The 26682-nt window shown below is 54.9% G+C and overlaps 11 protein-coding genes across 13 annotated transcripts; all 11 read right to left on the reverse strand.

Annotated features, from left to right (window-relative positions):
- Nucleotides 1-316: 316 nt before the first annotated feature.
- On the reverse strand, nt 317-2283 carry ABB37_03922 (hypothetical protein; the record flags this gene model as incomplete). The annotated part of the gene is made up of 1 exon (XM_015801405.1): nt 317-2283. The coding sequence occupies exon 1, from the start codon at nt 2219-2221 to the stop codon at nt 317-319; it is 1905 nt and encodes a 634-aa protein (XP_015660025.1). The 5' UTR covers nt 2222-2283.
- Nucleotides 2284-3283: 1000 nt separating this feature from the next.
- On the reverse strand, nt 3284-4291 carry ABB37_03923 (putative Protein kinase ck2 regulatory subunit; the record flags this gene model as incomplete). The annotated part of the gene is made up of 1 exon (XM_015801406.1): nt 3284-4291. Exon 1 carries the CDS (start codon nt 4034-4036, stop codon nt 3284-3286), a length of 753 nt encoding a protein of 250 aa, XP_015660026.1. The 5' UTR covers nt 4037-4291.
- Nucleotides 4292-6072: 1781 nt separating this feature from the next.
- On the reverse strand, nt 6073-9193 carry ABB37_03924 (hypothetical protein; the record flags this gene model as incomplete). Its single annotated transcript, XM_015801407.1, has 1 exon — nt 6073-9193. Exon 1 carries the CDS (start codon nt 8836-8838, stop codon nt 6073-6075), a length of 2766 nt encoding a protein of 921 aa, XP_015660027.1. The 5' UTR covers nt 8839-9193.
- Nucleotides 9194-9835: 642 nt separating this feature from the next.
- On the reverse strand, nt 9836-10755 carry ABB37_03925 (hypothetical protein; the record flags this gene model as incomplete). The annotated part of the gene is made up of 1 exon (XM_015801408.1): nt 9836-10755. Exon 1 carries the CDS (start codon nt 10628-10630, stop codon nt 9836-9838), a length of 795 nt encoding a protein of 264 aa, XP_015660028.1. The 5' UTR covers nt 10631-10755.
- A 784-nt stretch (nt 10756-11539) lies between these two features.
- ABB37_03926 (putative 40S ribosomal protein SA) lies at nt 11540-12318 on the reverse strand (the record flags this gene model as incomplete). The annotated part of the gene is made up of 1 exon (XM_015801409.1): nt 11540-12318. The coding sequence occupies exon 1, from the start codon at nt 12272-12274 to the stop codon at nt 11540-11542; it is 735 nt and encodes a 244-aa protein (XP_015660029.1). The 5' UTR covers nt 12275-12318.
- A 608-nt stretch (nt 12319-12926) lies between these two features.
- ABB37_03927 (hypothetical protein) lies at nt 12927-13725 on the reverse strand (the record flags this gene model as incomplete). Its single annotated transcript, XM_015801410.1, has 1 exon — nt 12927-13725. Exon 1 carries the CDS (start codon nt 13593-13595, stop codon nt 12927-12929), a length of 669 nt encoding a protein of 222 aa, XP_015660030.1. The 5' UTR covers nt 13596-13725.
- An 807-nt stretch (nt 13726-14532) lies between these two features.
- On the reverse strand, nt 14533-15905 carry ABB37_03928 (putative mitochondrial hypothetical protein; the record flags this gene model as incomplete). The annotated part of the gene is made up of 1 exon (XM_015801411.1): nt 14533-15905. Exon 1 carries the CDS (start codon nt 15367-15369, stop codon nt 14533-14535), a length of 837 nt encoding a protein of 278 aa, XP_015660031.1. The 5' UTR covers nt 15370-15905.
- Nucleotides 15906-17106: 1201 nt separating this feature from the next.
- ABB37_03929 (hypothetical protein) lies at nt 17107-18939 on the reverse strand (the record flags this gene model as incomplete). Its single annotated transcript, XM_015801412.1, has 1 exon — nt 17107-18939. Exon 1 carries the CDS (start codon nt 18682-18684, stop codon nt 17107-17109), a length of 1578 nt encoding a protein of 525 aa, XP_015660032.1. The 5' UTR covers nt 18685-18939.
- Nucleotides 18940-20051: 1112 nt separating this feature from the next.
- ABB37_03930 (putative mitochondrial kinesin-like protein) lies at nt 20052-22330 on the reverse strand (the record flags this gene model as incomplete). Of its 3 annotated transcripts, none has more annotated exons than XM_015801415.1 (1): nt 20052-22330. In XM_015801415.1, the coding sequence occupies exon 1, from the start codon at nt 21918-21920 to the stop codon at nt 20052-20054; it is 1869 nt and encodes a 622-aa protein (XP_015660035.1). In that variant the 5' UTR covers nt 21921-22330. The 3 variants fall into 3 exon arrangements, with proteins under 3 accessions (XP_015660035.1, XP_015660034.1, XP_015660033.1); XM_015801414.1 differs by having other exon boundaries at nt 20052-22224; XM_015801413.1 differs by having other exon boundaries at nt 20052-22208.
- A 432-nt stretch (nt 22331-22762) lies between these two features.
- ABB37_03931 (hypothetical protein) lies at nt 22763-24615 on the reverse strand (the record flags this gene model as incomplete). The annotated part of the gene is made up of 1 exon (XM_015801416.1): nt 22763-24615. The coding sequence occupies exon 1, from the start codon at nt 24473-24475 to the stop codon at nt 22763-22765; it is 1713 nt and encodes a 570-aa protein (XP_015660036.1). The 5' UTR covers nt 24476-24615.
- Nucleotides 24616-25349: 734 nt separating this feature from the next.
- Nucleotides 25350-26253, reverse strand: ABB37_03932 (vacuolar protein sorting-associated protein-like protein; the record flags this gene model as incomplete). The annotated part of the gene is made up of 1 exon (XM_015801417.1): nt 25350-26253. Exon 1 carries the CDS (start codon nt 25977-25979, stop codon nt 25350-25352), a length of 630 nt encoding a protein of 209 aa, XP_015660037.1. The 5' UTR covers nt 25980-26253.
- Nucleotides 26254-26682: the final 429 nt, after the last annotated feature.

Below are 26682 nucleotides of genomic sequence, written 5' to 3' on the forward strand. Positions count from 1 at the left end.
CAGCAGCGACGCGTCGGGGACATCGGCTTCCCTGTCGAAGCTCTTCCCTCCTCTGGACAGCATGATGCAGAAAAGTTGCGGTCGTTCAGCTTGCCCCACAACAGGCAGTTCGTCGTCTTCTCCTCTTCCTTGTATGTGTGCTGAGTGCATCACTTGTTTTTATTATTTTCGATCCGGTTTTATCCAAATTATCACGTCAGGTTTTTTACGCTTCTTCAACGTTTAATGAGGTTACACGATTTGAAAAAACAAAACAAGAGGAAACACATCAATAACACAGCAGGAGCACTCCGTTGCACGATGCGCGTTTTCTTTCTTACGCCTCCTCCAACTCCATGTCCTCCTCCTCCCCCTCCTCTTCCACGCGCTCCGCCGCTCCTTCCGTCTTGTAATTTGCGGCCGTCTCCTCCAGCTGCTTCGCGATGGTGGCCTGCTTCACCTTGTTCCGCTCCTCATTCACGAAGCGCAACGCACGGCGAGGCAGGACGACCGTCCCCGCCAGGTGACACTGCGTCTGGGCAAGGCGATCGGCAACGAGACGCTTCACATCCGCCGCGACGCCGTCGGCCGACGCCGCCACCGCCATAGCAGAGAGGACATCCACGCTCGAGGGGACGAAGCACTTCTCCCCTCCAGCGGCCCACAGTCGATCCACCACCTGCGCGAGGGCAGCGGTGTCGCCCGCCACGAGAGACTTGAGATTGATCACGGTCTCCAGCTGCGTTGCCTGCGCTGCAATGTCGCTCTCCACCTCCTGCTCCAGCAACGCGATGAAGCGCTCATCCTCGCTCGCCAGCAGGCCGTGTGCCTTGCACCACTCCAGCAGCTTGCAGAACTTGGACAGCGGCTGCGGTGTGTCGTTAGGCGGACGACTCTTTAAGACGCCTTCGAGGGTGTGCAGCGCGGCGGAGATGGTGGACTGGAAGGTGTGCACCTCATCGTCAGTAAGAGAATCGCGACGGCGGCGCACCGGAGGAGGAGCTGCAGTGGAGGTGTCGGCGTCGGATGCAGCGAGAGGATCAACGATCGACAGCGACACATTCTTCTCACCTTGAAGTTCACTTTCTTCGTTTTCGTGTACTTCGGCCTCCTCATTGGCGGACTCTGCCTTGGCATTCCCCTCTCCCTCTTTCGCCTCCGCAGCTGCCTTTGGCGGTGATGCAAAAGTCGGCTCCACTACCCGACGCGCCTTCGAAAGCAATTTGCTGATGAGTTGGCACTTGGCGGCGAAGTCAAACTTCCCCTCCATGTGAGGATTAACGCTGTTGCCGCTGGACGTGCCCTCGCTTTCGCTCATGAGCGCAGTCAGCTTCTTCGCGCACACCTGCATCTCCCCCACTGTGCGGGAGAGCTCAATAAGGCGCTGCAGGCGGCCGACGGGATCGAGGGCAGCCAACTTCTTAAGTAACTCACGCGGCGACAAGAGCGAGGCTTCTCCCGTGGGCAACGTCGGCGCCATCATCCTCGGTGCAGGAGGAGCAACGGAAGAAGCTGCCTCCTTGTTGCCTGCGTTGCCCTCCGCATTTTGGTCCTCGTCCGTCTCTGGTGCCTTCTCCGGCAGCGTCTTGACCCCCTCGCCCCACACCGCGTTCCGCACCCCCGCCTGCTCGCAGCGGATGAGAAACTCGTGCGCAGGAGGGTTCATCGTCTGCTTCCCCAGCGCATACACCGCAAAGAGACGCTCGAGCGTCGTGAAGACTTCATCCTTGTGGCGCGCCATCAGCTCCTCGTACACCGGCTCAGGCCGCTGACTGATCGCCTGCAGAAAGGCGTTGATGGACTTCGCATCTCTGAACTTTTCGCTGGCGTGGTACTTGCGGACGTACTCGGCGATCAACGCCGCGTCGCCCAGCAGAGAGTGCAGAAGCGCAAAATTGGAATTCGGCTTTTGGTCCTTGCGTTCACGCTTGGCGGCAGGCTCGCCGTCGCGGCTGTCGTGTGTGCCGTGTTTACCTGAGAGGGAACGGTGGCGCATAGTCGCCTTTGGCACGTAACCCCGACCAGCACCACGGCCTCCACCGCGGTGATCACCTCGTCCACGTCCGCGTCCGCGTCCGTCACCTCGACCTCCACCACGACCTCTGTCGCCGCCGCCACCGCGTCCACGGCCCTCCCCGCGACCACCGCGACGGCCGCCACGATGTGCGCCGCGGGACGGAGCTGCACTCGTCGACGCCCCTGCTGCTACGGGCGGCGAAGTCGAAGATGGGACCGCGTCCATTGCGCTAAAATAGACTCCGCACAGAAATGAAAGTGCTGCACAATGCCACTTGAGCGGTGATCTTGGTGAAGACGAAGAAGAAAAGGGAGCAAACGACACAACGAGAAAACAGAATGTAAGGAACAAAGAGAAGTCGGAAGAGAGGAACAGCATCTGACAAAGAAGGAGAAAAACATGTAAACGACCGGTGAGTTTTTTTTTTTTTTGAGACAGAGAGAGAGAGAGGCTGATCTTCCAGCTCACATCACGCGAATTTCGCTGCTTCGGGGAACGCTTAACGCGGAGGAGAGGAGAGGAGCACTGCAACGCGCACTCGAGCAGGTGTCGTAAGGAAACAGTGGAAAGCGAGTCGATAAAAACGCGGCGGCGCTGTGTAGGTATTCATTTCCTTGGGTGTGTAATATTTTTTTTCTCCAACAGAAACGGAAACAAAGGCGGGGGTCCTCGATTTTAAACGGTGTATACTTACCTTCTCTTAATGAATGGTTTCGAGCCAACTCACAGCTTACGCGCGAGCTGTTTACGTTCACACGCAAACACTAGAACGCACAACGAAGAACACGGAAAAGCAAAGGCAAACCCTCCACAAAAAGAAAAGAAAACGAGGGAATCGTAGCCACCGTTTGCATCAACAACGAGGAATCTCACGTCTCAGGGATTGAGAAGCAGAGGTACGCCACGCACACGCAGACACAGGGGGAAAACAAGGTGTCAGATTCGCCACAACAACAGCGACAACAGCGAAAGGAGTTGTAAACAGTAATTCAGTAGGGCACGACACCTCTGCTAAAAACACACAGCAGCATATTTCTCATTTTTGCTTTGACGTCATAGCAAGGGGCTGAGTGCGTCACTCGCGATGCTGCTTGCGAATGGCGAATGATGATGTTCTTCCTTTTCTATTCGTAGTCGCCCGTTTCTTCTCTTTCCTTCCTTTATGTCGACGAGGCTGGGTTACGCTGGCAGCGCGGCGGAAACACTCATTCGAGTCTATAGTTTTGTTTTTCTGTGGGAAGGGGAAGCCATCTACGCCTGCTTGGGTGCGTTAGACGAGGAGGTCCACTACACACCTCCGCCCTCCGGCGAGTTTTGCGGATCCTCGTTCTTAGGAGTTGCCGAGGTCGGAGCGACAGATACCGCGGCTGGCTCGCCGTTTGCCACTACCCTGGCGATGGGCAGCGTGCCGGGTTTGCGGATGCGGAAGCCGAAGATCTTCGGCACGTACTGCTGGCTCGGTGGCGGGATCGTCACACCCCGCTCGCGCAGCTGCATGAGAAGAAGGTGCGGAAACGTCGTGCCCCAGAAGGCGCCGTCGAGGCTGCGGTGGCGCACGGAGCGGGGGTGGTAGATGTCCTCGCAGCGCGGGCAGAAGAGCTTGACGGAGCTCTCCCGCACGACGTCGCTCTGCCCCACCGGCAGCAGCGCATGCCCCTCGCAGAAAACACGCGGGCAGCTACCAAACTCACTCTGCAGATACTTGTCCTCCATCAGTTTGAGGCCCCGCCCCGTCGTGATGAAGCGAGCGTGAATGAGCCCATAGAGGATCTCCGCCGAGCTCTCTACCAGACGCTTTTGCTGCTCGGTTAGCCCGTCGCTCTCCATCGATTCCACATCGAGGATGAGCTCTAAGGCGTAGTTGTAGAAGGGAACCATCGGCGCCAATCCGGTGAGGTTGAACTCATCCGTGATGAACTCGCGGTCCACCATGCAGAAAAACTCGTTACCTTTCAAGTCGCAGAACCATGTGATCCAACTCACGAGCTCCTCGTCTTCGTATTCGTACTCCATGTTGTCTGGAGAATACCCTTCCTTCATGGACTACTAAGTTTAGATGAGAACGGCGAGAGAAACACACACACACACAGACACAGACACACAGAAATGGATAGCAGAGGTTCGGTTGTCTAAGCCACGGAGAGGTTTCAGGACTTATGATCTTGCTCGACAAGCAGCGACGAACGGGGTCGTGTACTGCTGCTCGAAACACGTTCGTTGGCACGTCCTTCTAATAGACGCAAACACGAGACCAAACAGCAAGAAAAAGAAATGAAAAGGCTACTGTGAAGGTCCTTAAATTGGTAACGATGCAACAGAGCAATAGCAATAATAATAATAATATACATGACACAAATAGGGTGAGAAGGAGGAGGCCAGGTAGATGGAGATTAGAAAAACTGGAAACGTTGTTTTCGCTGAGTTAGCATGTCAAAATGAAAACGGCAAAACGAATGCGCGGCGCAGCGGTTGCTTTGAACAATAAACGTCCGTTCTGCCGATATCACGAGCGAGAATTAAAAAGCACTTCTTCACGAAGATGTGTGTGTGTTTAACATTTCTGCTTTCTTTATGTTTGCGTCCTTTTTCCGGTGCCTCGTGAGAGAGAGAACGGGCACATACAGACGAGCAGCTTCGCCTGTACCATTCGCCCCGCGGGGATGGCGCTCCAAACGTCAATGTACGTTCACGGACAATAACCTCCACACCAACTCTGAAGATGCGCGTAGGGGGGCCCAATATCTTCGGAAAGGGTGTTGTCATGCGGCACTCGTACGTGAGAGTGATCGACAGTGTCATCAAGGAGCAAGAGCAGCTCACTTGCGCGCCGAGAGCTGCAAAAGCAACTGAAAGCACGTGCTTCCATTTTCGATTGTTTTGTAGGAATTATGCCTTTTTCTTTAAAGGGTACTGCTTTACTGCTCACAACTCTCATGAAGTATATCGACGGAAGACACAGAAGCTCAAAGAAGGCTCCCGGACAAAATACTAAACACACCATTTTTTACCTCTCCTCGTTTCCTCACCTTTTTTTCTCTTTAGAGTCGTTCATATAACGCACAAACACGAAGAGACCAGTAAAACAGAAAACTCATTCGTTACCACACCCGCACCGGGAACGCAGCACAGCTGTTAACAGCAAAATGAAAGATGTTGCCACTCTATCGCTAACTCCCACGATGACAATGATGGAATTGACCAGAATATGAATCAAAGAAACAACAGGAATACTTGACCACGCACCCGTATCTGCCTCGGCAACAGATCTTCAAGAACAAAAGTGCCGAAGACGCCGGTAGCAAAAAGGGGAAACTACAAAGTCACCGACAAACAAACAAAAGTACAAAGGACTAGATTTTTAATGAATTTGAAATCGAGTATTCATACCCTTTTTTTTTTTAAACGCAGGCGCTTCGCCGTTTTGCTGTTACTTTGGTGGGTTCGCGGCTTTGCCGTCTCATGGTTTGTTAAGGCGTCCAAGCGACAGAGGGCCAAACCACAACCCGCGTGCTCCTCTGCGGGCGAAAGGACTACTTTCTTTTATTCCTCCCTCTCTCCCTCTCTCTCTCTCTATATATAATCCCAATAGGATACATCGAATCAAACGTTTCTTGAGTTCACGAAAAGACGAACAGCAAAACATGAAGTCAATAGAACACCACCGCGGTATGCGGGAAAAAAAAAGGGAAACAAACTAGTACAGAAGTTTTTTAAAAAACCTAGAAGGGGGTAGAAGGCACGGAATCGCTGTGCCCGCCCCCTCCATCTTTCTCCACTATCTCACGCAACGCGATCTGCAAAAAAGAGCCGTAAAAAGAGCCACCTGGAAAACAAGAAAGATTCTCTTCTTTTTTTTCTTCACCTCAGCGCTTTCTCTTCATTCCACCGGTTGAAGAAACCATCATCCCTTACGTTGAAACGCACTACAAACAATTATTTCTTTTGTAGACGAAGACCAAACAAGAAGCCAGGGAGAGATTCCTTCAGATGATCTCCGCGTGCCTCCCTCGCACTCTCCCTCTCTATACCCCGCCCAACGCCGTCACCGCATTTTCTTTCTTCCTTTTTTCTTAACTCTATGCCGCGGGCGCGGCTGGCGTCGCGGGCGCGGGCGACTGAGAGAAGCGCGCCGCCTGCTCGCCGCGCCACCCCACCAGGCCACGGCCGTACTGAACGCCGCTAAGCTTCGCCATGTTGGTGCTCATAAATTGAAAGTACTTGGCCTCCAACTCCTTCGCCTCCTCGACCACCTCCGGCTCCGCCGCGCTTACCTTGCCGGTCGCGTAGTCCGTCAGCTGTCCGCACAGGTGGCGCACCACGTAGTTGCCGGAGGGGCTGATAGCGAGACTCAGCAGCGCCTCATCGCCCTTCTCCATCAGTGCGCGCGCCACCTGCAGCACAAACTGGCCGCCGTCCTTCGTCTGCCGCGCCACCGTCAACGCCTCCTGCACGCAGTGCGAGCGGTACTTCTCGCGCGACGACTCAAAGATGGTGTTCACGATACCCTCGTTGAGGGTCCGCAGAGCGGCCTCGATGGGTGTGCCCGGAATAGCACGAGCCCCGAGGCTTGTTAAGAAGGAGCGGAAGATGTAGCCATCCGTGTAGCTGGGCTCCGTCGACGTCCAGCTCGACACCATGGCTGTCAGCAGCGTCTCGCAGTTGCGCACAAACGCGTCGTGCTCCTTCTTCTTACGGCTTGCGGGGTTCTTCAACGAGGCCAGCACGGCGTCCGCGAAGACCGGCATCATGTAGCGTATCAAAAAGGAGCCAGCCGCGTGGTGGCTGACGTGTTGAAGGCGACCCTCTACCGTCGCCGGCTTCTGCGCCTCGGCGGCGTCAGCCTCCTGCTGGGCGGGCGTCGTGAAGCGTGTCTTTCGGCGCCGCGACAGGGGCTGTTCGCCCGTGCACCACGACTCCGCGATGGCATAGTACAAATGCCAGTCCTGCGGCCCGGTAGGAGCGTTGAACTCGGCCAGGCTGGCGGGGGCGTGCACTTGCTCCACCGCGGCGGGCTTCGCCTCCTCCTCCGTCTTCTCCCCCTCCATCTTGGCCTTCTGCGCGGCGGCGTCGTCGGGGCTCGTCTCGGCGTTCTCCTCCCCGTCGCGGCCGCGCTTCGTGCCGGGCCTCCGCGTCCCTGCCTCCTCCGCCGCCCGCTCCGCGGCGATCGTCTTCGCCTGCTTCGGGTCGAGCGCGTCCAGCAGCGACAGAATCATGTTGCCGGAGGCGGCGGAGCTGCACAGAAAGACGCCGTAGCGGGCGAAGGCGTCACAAAGTGCCTTCAACTCGGCCGCCTTCGGCTTCGTCGCCTTCATGTCCGACGCACCCACGGGCACGACGCCGAAGAACTGAAACGTGAGGTCGGAGAGCAGCGGGTACTGGAAAAGCGGGTTGAGCAGGCGAAGGGAGGTCGTCCACTCCAGGCGAGCCAGCGGGTCGACCTCGGCCTTCGCAGGCGGCGGCGTCAACTTCTCAAAAAAGACGCTGCGTTTGCTACCCACGGCGAGGGCGGCATGCAAAATGCGAATGCCTTGCGGCGACGACATCAGCGTGTGGCGCGGCTTCTTGGGAGCGGCTGCCGCCCCGCCAGCACCCGCGGCCGTCGCAGACTTCTCCCCCTCCTTTGCCTCCCCGCCGTCCTCCTCACCCGCCTCCTCTGCCTCATCTGCCTCGTCGTGCTCCTTCTCCGGCTCACCCTCCTCCGCGGCAGCGTCCATGCGCATCAGACGAGCAAACAGCTGCGTGGACTCGTCGGAGTCGGCCGACATGGCAGTCAGTACCGCCTCGTAGGTGGCCACGTCCTTCGTCAGCGCCTCCAGCAGGTCATCGGTCGTCTTCGCCTGCACGTCCACCGGCTGTTGGTCCTCGGCCGGTGCCGCCTGGGGCTTGTCAAAAGGAGTCAGCATCACCATCAGAGAGCGCAGGATGCCGTACACGGCGCCCTGGATGCTGCTGCCGTTGGACAGGTCCACCAGACGGTTCGCGTGGTTTGCCGTGACGCACGGCACCTGCATAAAGGTCTCCGCCGTCTTCTCAGAGAGCAGCGCATCGTCGGAGTGACGTGGCAGCGAGAGACAGGCCGCGACGTACTTCTTTTGAATTACCACGAGCAGGCGGATAGGGCCACCGCGGGAACGGCCGCGGATGCCGGCCAGCACGTCCGCCGGTACCATCTCCTCTGTGGACCCTTTGCGGCCCGCCTCCTCCAGCTGGGCGTAGCTGTCGAGGTGGACGACGGCGAAGGACTCGTTGAAGCGAGCGCCGCCTTGGCCGCCACGTCCGCCGCGGCCGCCACGACCGCCACGACCGCCGCGCTGGAAGCCGCCACGGCCCTGCTGCTGCTGACCGTAAGGCTGCTGGCTGCGGTAGGCACCACCCTGGAAGCCGCCGCGGGACATGTTGCCGTACTGGTTGTTCGCATTATAGCCCTGGTTTTGGTAGGACTGCTGCTGTTGCTGGGGGTAGTAGCCCTGACCGTAACCGCCACGGTTCGTTTGTGCGGGGCCGCCGTAGCCCTGCTGAGCGCCGCTGCCGCCGTAGCCGCCGCCCTGGTAGTAGCCTCCACGCGGTGCGTAGCCTCCTTGCTGGGGCGGCATCTGCTGTTGCTGCTGGTAACCGCCACGCGGGGCGTAACCCTGGCCGTACGCTTGTCCCCCGTAGCCGCCGCCGTACTGCTGCTGCTGCTGCTGTTGAGGATAGTAACCTCCGCGGCCGGCCGCTGGGGGGTAGCCCTGCATGCCACCCGCTTGTGGCTGCTGCGGGGAGGAGTAACCACCGGCACCAGCACCTGCGCCGGCCTGGTAGCTGCCGTACGGGTTGGTGTTGTTAGGAGCTCCACCTTGCATTTTGGCGATACAATATCCCAAGAAACTGCTTTCAGCGAAAATACGTATGTAGGCGTGTGCTTCACGAATAGACTACCTCGAGAATATACGATTTGGTTGCGTGTTTCCAAAACGGGGAAGAACAAAAAATAATAATTGAACGACAGATGACCGAAATTTAAAGAAAGAAAAATGAGTAGATTCAAACTCTCACAATAATAATAAGGGAGTATTTATTTGTTTGGTTGATTTATTTCTTCTACAATTAACCAGTAACACACACGCACACGAAGAAAAAAAAACCAGAAGTCACAGGCGACGCGATGGGAGACGCTACGCGAAAGAACAGTCTACTCGAAGCAAACACAGAAACAACTGTGGAGGGAGAGAGAAGTTTAGAAAAGCAGAGGCGGCGTAAATGAGACAGGAGAAAGGCGAAGATGGCTGGACCACGTTTGGGTGCCTCGCTGAAGCGGCGGGAACTGACGAGGAGGAGTGCGTCCGTCATTTATGCAAACACAGACTAGCTTTAGGCACGTGTGTTCCTCCTCAGAAAAGAAGGGTTTCGTAAAACGAGAGGTGTTAAACAGAAGCACTTCGAATAATGAAAACAAAACATTTTTTCATACCTTTTCATAAACGTTCTTTCACAGACGAATCAGCGAAAACAAAAGGTAGTCATGAGGCGTCACTTAACAGCAACGTAGAGTTACCCTCCACACACCAGATACTGTACATTCGCAGAACAACGACGATTGAACACGTGCCTTCTCGTTTCGACGCGCGCTCCATGGAATAGCCTCGTAACTGAAAGCTGCACACGAGAAGAGATGAGTCGTCACGAAAAAAAGAAAAGAAAAAAAGGCACAAGAAGCCCGCGTCAGCCACAGTCAATAGATTCGACTATCTACATTTTTATTTCTTTCAAAGAGACATTCCTGAGGTGAGGCATTCACACCCAACACATGAACAAAAACTACCGACATTTTCTGTGGAAGGCAGCTTCAATTCTCTTTGACTACCACTTCGTCCTGTGGTAGGAGGATCCGCCCATGCCGTCATTCAGCTCCGCCACGGTGTAACGTGACTCCGCCAACAAGGTGTCGCGCACCTGCGTCTGCAGCAGGCCCTCCGACGTGCACCCTTTGTCGAAGCGGCACGATGCTTGGGGGCCGCCTTGCGTCATGGACGGCGGGTCGTAGGGTGTGACCACGACGCCGGTGCCCACCGCCTCCGTCAACTGCGCCAGAAACTCAGGACTCCACTTCATGCGGTACTGCCGGTCCTGGAACTCGAGGAAGCCGACGCCGATGTCAATCGTCAAAGTCGCCGCGGCATTGCGCTGCAGATACTTGCCGATTTCCCGGATCGAGTCCTTAACGGCCGCCTCCACGACGAAGCGGTCGGTGCCGACGATTTCAGCAATGGTGGTGTAACCCACCGTGTTCGGCACCGTGGCGTGATAGTGGGCGTCGCACATCTCCAGCACGTTCTTGATGTGAAATTTAGAGGTGAAGTCGGGCAGAAGGACGAGCTGCGGTTTGTTGTCTACGCGCACCGTGTTGTCGAAACGCTCGATCTTCTGAACCTTAATACTGGCGTGGAGGAAATCAAGCACCACGGCGGACTTTCTCCTGAGAAGAATCTCCTCCAGCTGCTCGCCGAGGACGCGCCAGATGACGTTCAGCTGATGCGCCGTGCCGCGACGCTTCGTCTGCAGCATGTAGAGCCCGTCCACACCGGTGATGATCTCCGCAATTTCGCCATAGCACCCCCGGCAGGTACGACCGGAGCAAGTGGAAGACTGCGCCATATCTTTCTGCCAAGTGCCGTGGAAACTATAGGATAGGCCCAGAGAAAAAAAAAAGAACAAAGAAGGGAAAAGGATACGATGAGACCACCTGTCCACAAACACAACTGCAAAAAGACCGTTGACTCTTTCGCATGAAGAGAGGAAAGGGGTGAGGGAGAAAGCAGAGAGCAGGAAAGGGAATAATAGGAGTGCGTATTACCCCTGATCCAACGCCCGCCTGCGTGTTGCAGCAGCGCACGAAAACGTCACAAGAAACAGAGTTTGCGACAAAGGTCAGAAAACACAACGGTCGCAGACACCCCTTAACAAAGAAGAGGGGAGGTCCACTTGTCGCACACGTTTTGATGGCAGTAAGCAGAGCATTTCATGGCGGGCGAGGGACTCTGCTTTCTCGTTTTTACCGTATTCACGGAACTCCCATCGCCCAGGGATGCAAAACGGCTTTCGACAACAGTTCGAAGGACAGGACTCGTAAAGAGCCCTTCTGCCGTGCGCACGAGCGTCGCAGGTGTGCGATGAGGCCTTGCTCTCTCTTTAACACTTCGTTTTTCCTTCTTGTTGGGGCGGTTGAAATGAATGGATGGCATTTCCGGCCGGAAAGGACGCGAAGGTGAACGGCCAGGACGTTGTTAGAGAGTCGATTCCCTCATCGAACGCCTGACATCCGTCGCACTACCGCAATCCTCGCTGCCCGCCAGAAAACGAAAAATGCAGGACATCCAAGAAAATGAACAGAAAAAACACTCTTAGAGGAATTGTCTTGACATGCTACCTTAGCGCCTTTTCTCCTCGCAACACGATCCAATGACACGAGCATGCAAGCGCAAGCAGCGACGAGAACTCGACGCAAAGGATCGGCGTGTGCACTCGCTGCAACGGAGAAGCGGCAGCAGCCGTGCGGGGTGGGCCTTACGCCTCCCACGCGTTGTCGTCGGCGCGCTCCACCCAGCCGAAGCCCTCATCCGCCTCCGCAGCGGGCGCCGCAGCAGCAGCCTTCTCCTCCGCCGCCTCGTTGGGGTCGCGGTAGAAGAACAGGTCCACCTTCTCCTCCCACGGCACGGACCGCACGATCGTGCCGCGCAGGCGCAGCACCTCGCGCGCAAGCAGCCAGTACATCATGCCGATCGACTTGATGCCGCGGTTGTTGCACGGGATCGCAATGTCCACGAACTCCAGCGGCGCGTCCGTGTCGCACAGCGCAATCACCGGCATGTTCACAAGCGCAGCCTCGCGGATGGCCTGGTGGTCCGTGCGCGGGTCCGTCACGATCAGCACGCGCGGCTGCATGAACTTCTTCTGGATCTGGTTCGTGAACGTACCGGGGATGAAGCGGCCGCCGTGGAAGCTCGTGCCCACGTGCTGCGAGAACTTGTAGATGGCGCGCGTGCCGTACAGCCGCGACGAGCACACGCACACGTCCTTCGGGTTCTCCACCGCCGCGATCACGCGCGCAGCCAGCACAAGCTTCTCCCACGTCATGTGCATGTCGATGATGTTGCTGCCCTCCGGCGTGCGGCCGAAGATGTACTTCTTCATCGCGCTGCTCTGGTTGCGAGTGCCGATGTGGCAGCGCATCGCGAGCAGCTTCTGCGCGTCGCTCTCCTTCATCCGGAGAACCTTCGAGCCAGACTCCACAGCGGTCATGGTGACGAGTTGAGAGAAAGTGAAAAGGGTATAAGAGCGAAGACTGCAAAAGGTGTTGTTGTTGTTTTTAAGCGCCAGGTACAAACATGGTGATCAGAGTGGTTAAGCGCGATAAAACAGAAGGGGAGGTTGTGAAAGGAAAATGAAGAAGGAGAAGAAAAGAGTCAGAAAAGACAAGCGTGCGGTTGAGGCGGAGATCATCATTTTTGAGCGCCGTAATGCAATTCAAAAAAAAAGGGCGTTCGATGAAAGCGCAGTTGCATTGCCTTCAAAGCTGGCCTTTCAGTTTGCCTTCGAATTGCAAGAGGCGGGGGAAGGGGTGAAATCTTATGCCGAAGCTGCCTATAAAGGCACAGTGTGTGATGTGAACGAGAGCATATACGCCACAATTCCCTTTTGCATACTTCGTCAGTGTCGACGGGTGGCACGCGAGTTCGACAATTAAAGACTGACTGACACAAGTCGGCCGCGTTTATAGCGGCATTCATGAGTATAGCAGGAAATCAGAAAAATAAGAATCAAGAAAGCTCCAGCAACATTGATTTGAAGCAACTGGATTCAGTTGCGGCCTGCGAAACGAACCACGGCTAATACAACACCGCAAGCCCGTAACAGCCTCCGTTTTCCTTGTTCCTTTTCACCACTCGTTTTGTCAATTTGTCAAACGCTTCGCAAGATCGAGCTCCACGGCAAGACGCTCAATCGTTGCATCCTTTTCTCTGACCAAGTCGTCGATCAGCGTGCAAAATCGTGTTTCCTGCGTCGCGAGTCGCTGCTGCAACGCGTTTATTATCCGATCCTTGTGGGCAACGACATCGAAGAGCTCCTGCTTCGCTGTCTCCGCCTCTACCACCGCTTTCTTTTCCTTCGCGTTGCGCGTCATCGCGTCACCCGCCGTTGTCTCAGGATCGGCAGCGGAGTCTTGCACTGCCTTTCGGGGCAACTGCAAGGTGGAGGAGCTCCTGGTGAGCAGCTGTACCTCCTCTTGTGACCGGTTTAGCTGGACCGCAAGCTGCAGGGCTAGCGCCTTCAGTGTCTCCACATTTTCCCTCAGCGTCGCCTCATTGGCACACACACGCTGGTACTCTTGCCAGCTGACGTCTCGAGCAGGCGTGCTGACACCGTCTTCCACGAGTGGTGCTCCGTCACCGAGCGCGTCTCTTGACAGCTGATCCGAGGCGTGGGTGGCTATCGGTGTGCTGAATACAGCAGGAAGGCTGACCTGGGCGCGCCCGATGGCGGGAGCGGAGGAGAGAAACGTGCTGGTGAGGGGCACATTGGTGACGCCCTGCGCAGCCGCGACAGCGATGTGTGTGTACATGACGGAGTTGATGTGTCAAAAAGGTGACAAGAAAGAGCGCACCGAAATCACATGGTGAGAGGTTCTAGCCCCCACGCCTGCAAAGCCCAGGCTACGGTGTGCGACAACATATAGAAAGGTGTCGCTCTCCTGTACAATTCAATCCACACATCAAAGCAAAACAGAATCATGCGGAGGGAGTGAACGAAGAGGGAGGAGAAGATGTAAGTCGTGCCACAGTCATTCAAGATTAACAAGCCCCAAATCACACAAACAAGCAATGATGAGCAGAGGACTATTTTAATGTGTGAACGAGTGTGTGATACCGACGGGCGGGAGCGCCGTGGTTCAACAGGTGGCGCCGCCATGCTTTGTGTTCAATATTTTCTTTTTAGCGCCATCACCATAGTGGTACCATGATGTCCAGAAAATGCAGCAAATACTAAGAGAAGTTATTTTTTTCTTCTTTTAGACGAAAAACGTCAGAGAAAAAAAAAAGCACTTGACAAAATTCTTCCAGTGGGCGCTAGACTCAAAGAGCCTCTTTTCTGATGTTTGCTGGTCCATGTCTTCTTTTTTTCCTCTTGTCTCCACGCCATCCGTGCATGGATGCCTCTCTAGCACATAAATCTGCCCAATCCGTGTAGCGTCTGAAGGAGAAGAAAACAAAACGGAAAAATGGGTTTTTTTTTGTCAGCACCGAGCGCTCGGTTTTGATTTCTACGTCGAGCCGACCTTCGGCGCCTGCGTGTCCGGTTCGCACCGAGAACCACACACGCACATCAATATATATACATATATATATATATAAAGAAAACAAGAAAATCGTTAGCTAACATTAAGTTTGTTTGTTTTTGTTGTTGATGTTTTTCATCATCAAGCGTTAATAACTGCTCTTCGCAATTTCTTTTGTACCCGACGAAAACAAGAAGGAGAAGTAGCAGCGATTTTAGTTCAGTTAGTCCACCGCATCCATGTGCGTGAACTTGAGGCCGTAGCGTGGCGCCGCGGCGTTGCCAGAGCCGGAAAAGGGAGCCGTCATCGTCAGTGTAAACTTCCAAATATCACCAAAGTTGCGAATCGTCGTGATGGTGTAGGTGCCGTCGGTCACGTTCGTGTTCAGCATCAGCCGCGCCCCGCAAGGTGAGCGGCCTTGGATACCCGCAATAAAGCGCTGGCGCTCGGCCGCGACGGCGACGTCCATGTACGGGTGCACGGGGACGCGCATGTGAACCGAGAAGCCGTTGCGGAGGTTGTATTTGCCCATCAAGTCCCCTTTGTAGATGTTGGGGCAGCTGTAGCGCACCACTGCAGCCGTGAAGTCGCGCAGGCCGCTGCGCTTCGGGTCGTAGGAAAGCGACGCACCACCGTAGAGCTGCGGCTGGATGCAGGTCGCTGCGGTCACATTAGTCGCGCCGCCGTCCAGCAGCGACGTCCTGCAGCTCGCGGTCACCACCGGGTGCATCGCGGTGACATTGACGACGCCGGTGGCGGCGTCGACCATGAACACGTCCGACGTGCCGTTGATCTTTGCGGTGTAGGTGATGGATGGGAGGTACTCCTTCCACGACTTGAAGTTGGGCGACACCTTCGACTTCACTGTGGTGTTGAGTGGCGCGCAGTTGTACGTGAGATGGGCGCCGACACAGCCTTTCTGGGCAAAAGGGAAGACATTCAGGCAGTTCGGGTCACCTTCCTCCGCAGCATCCAACTGTGCACCTTGTACCTGACTGCCCTTCGTCAAGTACTCGTCCACGGCGTTGACAATTGCATGGTAACACGGTGGGAAGGCCATCCTCGTCCAGCTGTGTGAATCTGGGTGTGAGTGTGGGTGGGCGGGTGAGAGGGTAGAGGTGTCCGTGAGATAGCTTTCCGATGCAACGAGAACGAAAAAAAAACTCTCGCTGCGAATGCGAGAGAGCTGACGCTTCAAAAGGTAAATCCGTGTCCGTAAGAGCACACACGCACACACACGCACACACACACACAGAAGAGAGAGATGTGTTGACAGCAGCTATGTGTTTTCCTTCGCTGTAAAGGCGAAAAACAATAGCGGCACTGGAAAAGTTGGTTGTGCAGATGCACGATAAAGAAACGAAAAAAAAAAGAAATGAGGATTATTGGGAGGTCAAAGCCCTAAACAAAAAAAACCCCGTGTGCTGACTCGGTAAATACAAATTGCCGCGTTTTATGAGTACCCGGAATTTAAAAGCTAAGATAGTCGGAGATTTGGAAAGAAACAAGTTGAGATCGAAAGTAGCAAAAAAAAAAGGGACGCAAACGTGTTGTGACTCGACGAAGACCGAAAGTGAAGAAGACGACAGATAATCCTGGGGAAGAAAAAAAACGGTGTTTGAGATCAGCCCATTTAAAGGGTTTTGAGCAAAAAGAAAAGAAATTGAGAAAGGAGAGAGAGTCGTTGTAAGTGACGAAGACGCTTCGGTTAGGCCGGAAAGAAAAATGTGTGAGGTCCGACACAACATCGTTGAGATGGTTGCTTTTAGCACTCGCGGCCGTGCAATTCACAACGGCCGCTTAAGGGTAGAAAATACCGCTGCAAGGAAACCGGCCTTCTTCTTTTCCCGTACGGACGATCGTGTTCATCGACAGCGGCTGATAATGTGAAACGGCAGCATGGAAAGGAGAAAACACTCGCTACGGATGAAGGAGGCAACACGTTGTGCAAGCATTTTAGCCGCCACCGCGACCTTGCGTCACGAGGCAACAACAAAAGTGAGTAGCTCTGTAGACTTTGGAACAGTAAAGGCATTCTCACGCAGCCTTCTAATTTCTTTCAATGCATTTCTTTTGTTGTTGTTTTTGACAACACAACGTCCCATTTCTCACTTCCGATGAGAGTGGGGGGAACCAGATGATGAAAGGAAGAAAATAGTCAAAAGGAGTGACAGCTCAAGACAAAAGGCAGCAAAACGGAGAGCAACGAATTGAGTAGGGGGGCAACGAAGAGAGAACACGAACGCAGCGACAAATTGATGGCGGCGAGCCCGAAAAGGAGGAGAAATTTCAGGGGGAAAAACGTACATGTATAATCACAAGCAATCCCAACGAAGATTACACGAGAAGAAGTCGCACACACTCACAACAGAAGAGAAGAGAAGAAAAACAGACTTTTTACTACGCCAGCAATTTTACGTCAACGCCTTTTGCGACATCGTTCGTCCGGCCTCTCTCGCTCTCCCTCTCGTTGCGCGCACCCGCACCTTACAGGTATAAAACACCGGCATGAACAGGTGTGATCAGGGTAGAAGTCGCAGGTGCTGTAAAGGGAAAAGGGGGAAAAGCAGATATGGATCTTCCGCGGTAGGCAACAAGGCAGCATTCGCATTGATCACAGAGAAAGGGAAAAAAAAAGCATCTGTGAAACCCCGACGCGTTCACCACTCTCCTCGTCCCCTTCACCGGCTACTTTCTGTTGTCCTATAGACACCACAGACGCGCGCGACGACCGCGCGGAGACACGCGACTTCGTTTAATGTCCAGTTCTTTAAAGGCAACTGTTTTTTTCTCCTCCTTAGCTGCTCATCCGGCCCTCAAGGAAGGCGTCGAAGTCGTCGTCATCCTTCGGGGGTTCGGCAGCGGGCGGTGCCACCGCTGCGAGGTCTGCCTTCGCCTCTTTTGGGGCCTCCCTCTCCGCGGCAGCCGTCTCCCCTGCTGCGTGCTCTCGCTGCTCCGCCGGCTCTGACTGCGCATCCTCCGCAACGGCTGGGTCGACGTGAGCGGTCGATGCGGCCTCCGTCGGTGCGACAGCGTTCGTCGACTGCAACGGCGCCGGCACCGACTGGTTCAGCGATGGCGGCGAGGCGGGCTCGGAGCTGCCCCCGCTCGGCTCCGCTGCTGCGGTGGACGCCTGCGCGCCTCGGGCACCTTCCAACGCGTTGGAGGAGGAAACGGAAGGGCCCACGACGGCATCGCCGAAGAGGTCGTCCACGGACGGGGCGGGGACCTGCGGCGGTGGGACCGGGGCCCGCACACCGCTGTTGCCATCGGCTGCCACCTCCGCGCGCGGGGGTGTCGCGTGAGCCGGCGTAGCACCGGAAGAAAACGGCGTGCGTTGCGGCTGACCGTCCACGTCCCCTGCGGAGCGCAGCGGCGTGCTGTGCACCGTTGTTACGGGGACAGCGGTCGCCAGCGTCTGCGGCGGGGCGGCGGGGCGACCAGCCAGCTTCTCAGACAGCTCCTCCACCTTCTTGAGAACCGCTGACTGGCTGTCGCCAACGGTGCGCAAGACGTCGCGGTCCAGCTGCAGGTTCGACGACAGCAGCACCGTCACGTAATTGTGGTCTTCCTTCACCTGCGACAGGTAGCTCTTCACCACCTCGTCCTGCGTCAGCGACTTATCAGTGTTCATCTCGGTGTTGTTGAGGTACTCGGAGAAGGTCATGCAGACATCCAGCATGGTGGAGACGCGCTCTGGCGTAGGGAGGTCGATGGGGATTGCGTCGACGACGTTGCGCTTCTCCTGCCGGTGCGGCGCGGCACGACCGCCGGCGCCACTGCCCGACTTGGTGCCGCGTGCGCTGGCGCGAGAGGCGGCGGGCGGCGGCACGCTCACCGGCACCCGCACCCGCGTGTTGCGCTCTGGCTCGATACCCTCGAAGCAGTTGGGGCCCAGCTGGTTGCGCACATCGTCGGCGAGGGTGGTCAAGATGTAGCACTCCTCCGCGGGGTGTCCACGGAACCAGATGGACAGGTTCAGCGTGAGCAGTAGCGCCGCCTCCTTCGCCTGCATCGCCCTCCCTGTCGTAGGCTGAATGCACGCGACGTTCACCAAATCGCGCAGAAGGCCCTTCTGTGACGCCACTTCGACGTGGAACGCCGTGGCGCTGTTTTTGACCAACGACTCCAGCAGCTGCACGGTCAAGTGCTTCACCGCGACATCGTTGTCGGCGATGCGGCGTCGCAGGGCGCGCACGACGTCGACGATCACGTCCGGCTTCTTGTTCACCGTCTCGCACAGAAACTTCACGTGCTCGTAGGTTGGAATGAGAAGATGCGGTGCCGTGCACTCCTCGACGATCTCCATGTACGCGGTCGGAATCAGGCGCGACGCCTTGTCCTTCACCTCCTCCAACAACGATAACTGGACCATCTTACTCAACGAAAGAAAAAAAGGGCTGTAAAGCAAAAGGGGTAGAGGGTGACACGCTGAGCACGGGTGGGCTTTACTGAGAAGAGAGAAGAAAAAAAGGAAGGCACAAAAAGAGGGTGAAATGCAGCGATACGTTAAGCTTCGTTTCTCCTCGGGATTTTCTTCTGGCAAAACGGCGTGAAAGGAAAAGTTGATGAATAGAGTGACGTTGAGGTGGGAAAACGCATACAAAGAGAGAAACCAATAAAGGCAGACTTAGCGATCGGGAGGTCAAGACGAATGTAGAGGGAAGAAAAGAGAAGAGGGTAACCCACGGCGAAGAAGCCATAAAACAACAAGAGCACATATGTATTCCGTGGGGACGCGCCACAAGCCACACAACGCGGTAAGGACTCAAAACATAAGAAAGCAGTGAAGTAGAGTGCCACCCTTTGAAGAGAACAGAGAGGACGAACCTCCATGTCATTTTTCCCCTTTGTTGCCATCTTTGTAGGAGAGAAAAACATCGCAGATGAAAAGGAATGGTTCGCTATTCATGACCACCTTTTTTCCTGCGGGTTTCGTGTCTTTTAGTCGGCAAATGCACCACGACAAACAGCTACAGCTGCGCTAAGATCTTGTGCCGTTGTTCCTCTACTGTTCGTTAGGAAAAGATACACCAAACTGCGTTCGTGTCGGCGGAGGCAGAGTAGGAAGGAGATCGATATATACATTCTAAACAAAAACACACAGCAATGAGATCGGAAGAGAGGAAAACAAAGCCGCTACATTTTTGTTTTTTAGGGGTGGCAAATTCGTACCTCGCATCAGTTGTGGGACACGCGACAAAACGAGGAAGGGCGGAGAGAGGCTCTGCCCTCAAAGACAAGGATAGCAAAAGCGGACCAAAGACACAAAGCAATGATATATATATAGAGAGAGAAGAAGAAGGCAAAGCGGACACCAACTCCGTCAAATAATTTGAAATGTCCAGCCCCCGGAACAGCAAACAGAGAAGAGAGAAGAGAAGAGAAGAAGAAAAAAAAAACACGATACATCGACAAGAGAGTCAGACAGCTCTCCAAAGCAAGATAACGGGTACAGACGGCAAAAATACAGAAAGAAAAATACAAGAAGAGCGCTTTTGGAAAGAAATGACAAAAACGAAGATGTACAGACGAATCCTCAACAAAGAGAAGAGAAGGAAGAAATGACGGCAGCATAATACAGTAAGGAAACCAAGAAAAAATGCGAGCAAGTTTCGAAATAAGCAACAGAGGAAACCCCTCCCCCCAAAAAAAAACCAGAAGAGGAATGTACGCCGATTATGACGCGCTCTAACAGAAGCCGCCGATGCGCACGAGGAACAGAGAATGCTGTTTTCCAGCCTACATGAGGCTGCACTGGCACTGCGATTTCTTCTCGTCGATGTCCGCCTGCAGTTGGCGCATCTCCTTCTCTGCGTCGTCGATCTCCTTCTGATTCTTTTCAATCTCGTCTTCCAGCTGCTTCTTCTCGCGACTTGGCCCGGTTTTCTCATACGCGACGTCGTACTCCTTCTGCAACTCACGCACACGATCGTCAGTGTCATCGAATGCCTTCGCAGAGGCGCGCTCGTGCTCAATTCGCTGCACCGCCGCATCCGCCCGCTTCTTCTCTTCCGAGTCGGCGATCAGCATGGCCTTTTGCTCATCTGGTGCGGCGAGATTGAACGCTTCGATCTTTTCCACAGCCCTGTCATCCGCTTCGTACTCCTTCAGACGCTGCTCGTAGATGGCCATGTTCTCCTTCTGCTTCTCCACCTTCTTTTCGGCTGCGTCGGCGCGCACCTTGGCGTCGTCTGCGTCGCGCATGAGCTTGTTCGTGGTGGTCTGATTTGACGTCTGCGCAGCCTGAAATTTTTTAATTTCCGCCCGCTTTGCGTTGAGTTCCTTGTCGATCTCCCGCCGCACCCGGTTGGACCTGTCCGCCTCCAAGTTGCGACCCACCGTCGCCAGCTTTACGCTGCGCTGCGACTCGATAATGTCATTCGCCACCTTGTTGTATTTTGCCTCCTGCTTCATCAGCTCCACCTCCCGCGCGTTCAGTTCGTTCTGTACCACGACCATCGCCGCGTTCTGCTTCTTTTCCTCGACCTTCAGGTCCTTCAACTCGTCGGCGAGGCGGCGCATCTCGACGAGACTCTCGTCCTGGCTCTGCTTCGGCCGGCCCTTCAGTTGCTTCACCTTCATACTAAACTGCAGCGTGTTGATGTCCTCGCGGCCGTACTCGTAGTAGGGGCTGACGCAGGAGATGAAGTTCAGGTGAAATCCCTGCTGTAGTAGACTGGGGTAGAGACGCGTAAAGGCCGACTCGCGCACCGGCACCTTGGCGAGCGGGTTCTCGCCGCTGTCGTGCTCGACGGCGACGTCGATGCAGCGTTGAAACGCAGACGGCATGTTACGCAGCAGCACAAAGAGCACCTGCACCCGACGCGACTTGCTCACCGACTGATTGAAGTTCTCCGGGTCTTCGAACTCGAAGGTTTCAGTGAAGCGAAGCGACACCGTGTGGGTGCAGTTGCGCTTCTCCACGATGTGGAAGAGCTGCCTGATCGTCTTCTGCAGCTGCGTCGCGTCCTCGATGTCGACGCTGTTCGCCCCGATAAGGCGGGGCCCGGCAGGCGTCATCTGCAGCTTCAGCGTGTCTTGTGAGTCCGCATTTGCGCGACGCGTCACCGCGAGCAGATCGACGTAGGCCTCGCCCATAATATCGATCGCCTCCAGCTCCACACTCAGTGTGCTGTTCGCCTGCGCGTTGCGCTTCAAGGCGGCAAAGATGTCGTCGGCGAACCGCGGAAGAATGCCGCACTCCGCACCCTCCGGCTCCTTGCCGTAAAGGGTGTAGAAGCGCCCGCTGCTGCTGGCACCGGCCACGCAAAACGCGGTGTTGTAGCCCTCCACGATCGCCGGAATCATCGGGGCCACCACCTTGTTGTACACGTCCTGCTGCGTGGCGACCTGCTTGTGCGCGGCGGTCGGGAAGGTACCATCGGGCTCCCGGAAGGACCACAGCACGTTGCCAACCGGGAAGATGCCGTTGCGGCGCAGTTCGAAGTTGTTCTGCGCATCCAGTACATTGATCGTTTCGTCGCCGTCCCATTCAAGGATGGTGCGCGGGACGGCGCTGCCTTCCGGGCACACCTTCGCCTCCGACGGCGTGTAGGGACGAACCCGCACAAAGCTTCGGCATGTGCCAGAGCTCAAATCGATCGCCATTTGAAGAAGAAAAAAGGCTGAGGGTGTATTTTTTGGAGGGGGTGTTTCGGATCTGAAGAACGGTCAGGCCGAAAGACACGTAGAACAGGTTGGGGAGTTGGCTTGTGTGTTCACTTCAATTGTGCAGCAGAAAGAAAGGTGCGGTGAAAAGATTCGGAAACGCTGACTGGAAAAAAGAGAAGGCCGAAGTAAAAAAGAAAAAGTTGAGGAGTTCTAGAGTTAAAAATTCTAAATGCCAAGACTGAATGAAGTAAAAAAACAAAACAATAATGTGATACAGAACGTCTCTTTTTACGATTGAATCTAAAGAACACAAACAGGAGGGGCGGGAAAGTTTGTAGGTGCAGTGTATGTACGGTGTAAAGCAATGACCGGAGAAAAAGAATTAAAGCAAAGGTAGCTGGGACAGCTGACAGCGGAGCAGTTGAAAAGTCACCCCAAGACAAATATGGGAAGTAATAAAGTAGAGAAGCGAATGGTGAAGCGTCTTTCGTGTTTTTAGTCCTCTTGCCACAACAGCGTAAAGGTGAAGCGGGCATGTAGATATTCTTTTTTATTGAGGGGCGGAGAGGGCAGGAGAACAGAAGGCACTTGCCAGATATTCCAGGATACATTAATTTTTTCTTTTCTTTTCTTTGTTTTCGCTTACGAGTGAGAACACACCGCTGTAACGCTGGCAAACGTTTCGCACGTTATTCAGCATGGAAGCGGCAAGGCACACGCATGCATGTTTGACTCAAAAGCGGAGAAGTTCCCCTGACGCTCGATCACCAACGAACGACAACAACAAAAAGCTTCTAACTCGCTTTCTTCTGCTTGTGCTTCCATGCAACTGTCTCCTCTTAACCGTGCTCGACACGGCTTCGCTTGTGCGCCGCCCGCTCCTCTTCCAGGGCAGCTCGCAGTGGCGTCGCCATCTCCGACAGCCCCATCGCCACGTACAGGTTCACCGCAGCCTCCAACACCTCTGCGCCTTGGTTCAGCGGGAAGAGCTTCTGTGTGTGCCAGCGCAGCTCTTCGTCCTTCTGAAAGCGCTCCAGCACCGCAGGCATACCCATCTCCTCTGCCACACCTTTAAAGAGGTACTGGATCATGAGACGCTGCGACTCATTGTTCGCGACGATGTCTAAGCAGCTCAAGCATCGACTCCAGTAGATCGAGTTGGTGCGGAGGAGGTGGCTGAAGACTTTGCAAGAGTAGTCGATCTGCTTCAGCGTCAGGTCCTCCGCGCTTTCGTAGCGGGCGTGGAAGGCCTCCACGAAGAAGGCTTGAAAGCGCGCGTTGCTCTTACACAAACGCTCCGCGGCCATGCTGTACATCTTGCGGTAGGCGCGCTCCTCGCAGCAGCCCTCGATCACCATAAAGCAAATTGTACGCTCTGTTTGTGGCTTCATGCACTTGAGGATCTTGTGCACCGCCTCATCTGCGCGGATGCTGCTACGCATCGCCAGGTAAACTTCACGGCGGAGTTGGCGCTCCTCGGCGTCGATGAGCGTCTTGGATGCGTCGAGCGCGGCACCGCTGCGATCACCATTGTTATCATTTCCTTTTCTACCGTGGCCCCCTCCAACGCCTCGGGCCTCCGCGTCTCCTTCGGCCTGTTCCTCCTCCTCCTCCCCTTCCTCTTCTTCCTCGTCGGCGTCGGCGACCTGTTGCAGCAGTTCCAGCTCCCAATCCTCCCCCAAAATTGTCTTGCGTACCACCTCGTACTGCTCTTCATGCGCGTCGTAATCCGGATCAAATGCGTAGCGATCCAGCGCGTCCTCTGTAGGGTACTTCTCCTCCAAGTCCAGGGCATGCGTCTCCTGGCTGTCAAGGTCAAAGAGCACCAAGTATTCGGGGATGACCTCCTCCGTCTCCTTCCGCCGCTCCCACTCCTGCACCTCCTTCAGGCAAGATTCAAGCACCGCCTGGGAGCGCGTCGACAGCCGAAAAGCCTCATCGTCCATCGCAAGCAGATCTCGAAACGGGGAGAGAATTTGTTCGTGGAAAGAACGGCGCTCCCGCGAGGACATCATCTTGAACGTTTCGCGGAACAGCTTCGCGGCTTGATCGATGTCCTCGTCGCTGCGCTTCTCCGCCGTGAGGTGCTTCAACAGCAGTTCGTAGATGAGATCGACTTCGATTACCTGCAGGAGGAAGAGCCACCCCAAGAAGCGGCTGGCATTCTCCACATAGCGCCAATCCTTGCGCAGGTAGGCGCGGCTCCACTGCACGACGAGACGTCGGCACAGCAGTTCGACCACGGTGGGCAGATCTTTGTTGACGCGACTGACCAGTGCCGCCAGCACAGGTGTCAAGTCGGGATCTACCTGCTGCGTCCGCATGAGGCTGCGCGCCAATAGGCCACGTCCGCGTACTAAGTTCTCGCGAAAGAGCTCGATGGCGGCCTGCACAAGGTTGTCCTTGCTCACCTTGTTTACCACACCGGTGATGCTGCGGCTCAGCGCCCGCCACGCCTCCTGCTGAAATGCAGGGGAGTTGGTAGAGCCGACGTCGGTCGACGAGGATGCCGCGGCCTCCTGACGGCGATGAGGAGGGACGTACAGGGACATTTTTGGTGGTGATCGGCCCTGGGCTTGAGCTGTCTCTTTATCGGTCTAGGTTGTGTTTAAGCGTACTTTACTTAGTATCGGTCCCTTCCTTCGAGAAAGGCATGCACGAGCTATCGCTACGAGAGTTCAGATCACAACTCTAAAAAAAGGTGGAAAAGAGAAATAGTTAGGCGAAGAGGTTTCACAAGGTGAAAACAGCAGCCATTCTCTTGTCTTTTTCATGGCATTTGTTGCCATCCAAAGTAGATACTACGAGTTAAATACAGCAAACAACCGAGAAATGCATCTTCGTACGTCGACGCCCGTACCTTTGATATCAGTCTCAGTTTACGAAATAAACGAAGCGATGATTTAGCTGCTTTCATGACATGTGTTCTTTTCATTATTCTCTGAGTTATGTAGTTTTTGTTTGGCTGTTTGTTTGGTCGGTTGCTGACAAGACGCAGTCACGGAAACTTTACAGGCAAAAGGGGGGAAAAGGCACACCCACCCAGCACTCAGAGGCGAAGCGAGAGTTGTCTCGTCTCCTCGACGTCATCGGTTCTGCTATCTTCCACCGGAACAAAGAGAAAAGGCAAAGAAAACAGGATGCAATTGTGAAGCGATGAAAGGGCAAACTAATATATAAGCACGAGAAAGAAAAGAGAAGGAAAAACGCCATCGCCACAACACCCATCAACATCAACAACCAAAAAAAAGATGCTCACCGAGTAAAAGAGCAGCAACGAAATAACAGTGAATGAAGATACGTGACAACACATCAGCACGAAGAAAACAGATGACTATTTCACGTATCTGTAAAGCAAGTTCACAGCGTGAACCGTGGCAAAAACAAAAAGCGGTTTCTGCAGGACACTTTTTCGGCGTGGCCTCCTCACTTCCGCTTCGACAGCGTAGGGTCGCTCTCCAGATACGTCTTCAAGCACGCGTAGCCGCGCTCCAGGTCGTAGGCGAAGTCACGCGAGGCAGCCTCGTCCAACATGTCGGCCGCATTCATGCCGTCCAAACGTCGCTGCCAGGCCTGTAGACGCACACAAAAGTCTTGGTTGCTAAGGCCCAGCTTCCCCAGCACCTGCAGCAGATCCCCCAGAGGCGGGTTTAACACGTCGACAGAGGTCTGCTGCAGCCGCAACGAATCCAGCAGCGTGATGAAGTGGTCGCTGCACTCCACAGCCTGACGCGCGAGAAATCGAGCGTTGTTCTCACCAGGGCTGCTCACCGGGCCGTCGCGGATCGTCGCGCGCGCGGCGAGGCAGCGGGTGCAGTACTTCTCAAAGAAGTCCTCCACAGAGGTGAAGTACGGGTTGTGTGCGCTCTGCAGCTGCGCCACGGTGCTCTTGTACTTCTCCAAGAGACGACGCACTGTCGCGGCGTACTGATCCTGCGTGATTAAATCACGTCGATTCGCCTTCTCAATCTGCTCAATGGCGATGATCACTGCAAAGAGGTCGGCGAGGTAGTCGATGTGCTGGCGGTCGCCGGGTGAGATCTCAATGGACGCCATCGCGTATCAGCAGTTCTCTTTTGTTTGCGTGTGCGTGTGTTGTCGGTGCTGGCGCAACCTGAAAACTGGAAAGAAAAAAACCACAGCAAATAGCGCTGCCCCGGCGATACCTCGGTGTTGTCAATATACAACAGAAGCTAAAAGCACTTCAAGAAGAAAGAAAGAAAAAAGCGTTGCTGGGAAATATGCGGTGCCAAAACAAACGTGGAGAAGCAAAAGATTTTGGTTGAATGAGACTCTCTCACACACACAAGAATAACTAACAACAAAAGACTGCAGGAAGGGCGATTCAGTGATCCGTGAGCGCAGTCCACGATATATATATAGATAAAGAGGCGTCATGCAGAAGAGAAATAGAACACATAAAAAAAAGGAGAAAATGCCGACCATTCTTGAGAACTTATTGCATGCTTTTGACGAAGCTTTCCTTTTGCATTGTACGTGAGAGGTGGGTCTCTTCGCTTGTAAAATCCGTTCTTATTACTAATATTGCCCGTAGCACATCTAGCGATTGAGTGCAATCCGGCAATAGTGGTTTCCCGCTGACAACAGAAGTGCTGCATGAAAACCTCCAACGTCACTTTCTGGTTCGCAGAACCCTATTGTTTCTTTCCTCGATAGCACACCGTAGTACGTGTTAGAATAGAGCAACCAGTCAAGAAGTGTCGAGAATACGTTTTTGTATGTAGACAAACGCACCAGC

This window comes from Leptomonas pyrrhocoris (genome assembly GCF_001293395.1).
Source record: "Leptomonas pyrrhocoris isolate H10 chromosome Unknown, whole genome shotgun sequence".
Lineage (NCBI taxonomy): Eukaryota > Euglenozoa > Kinetoplastea > Trypanosomatida > Trypanosomatidae > Leptomonas > Leptomonas pyrrhocoris.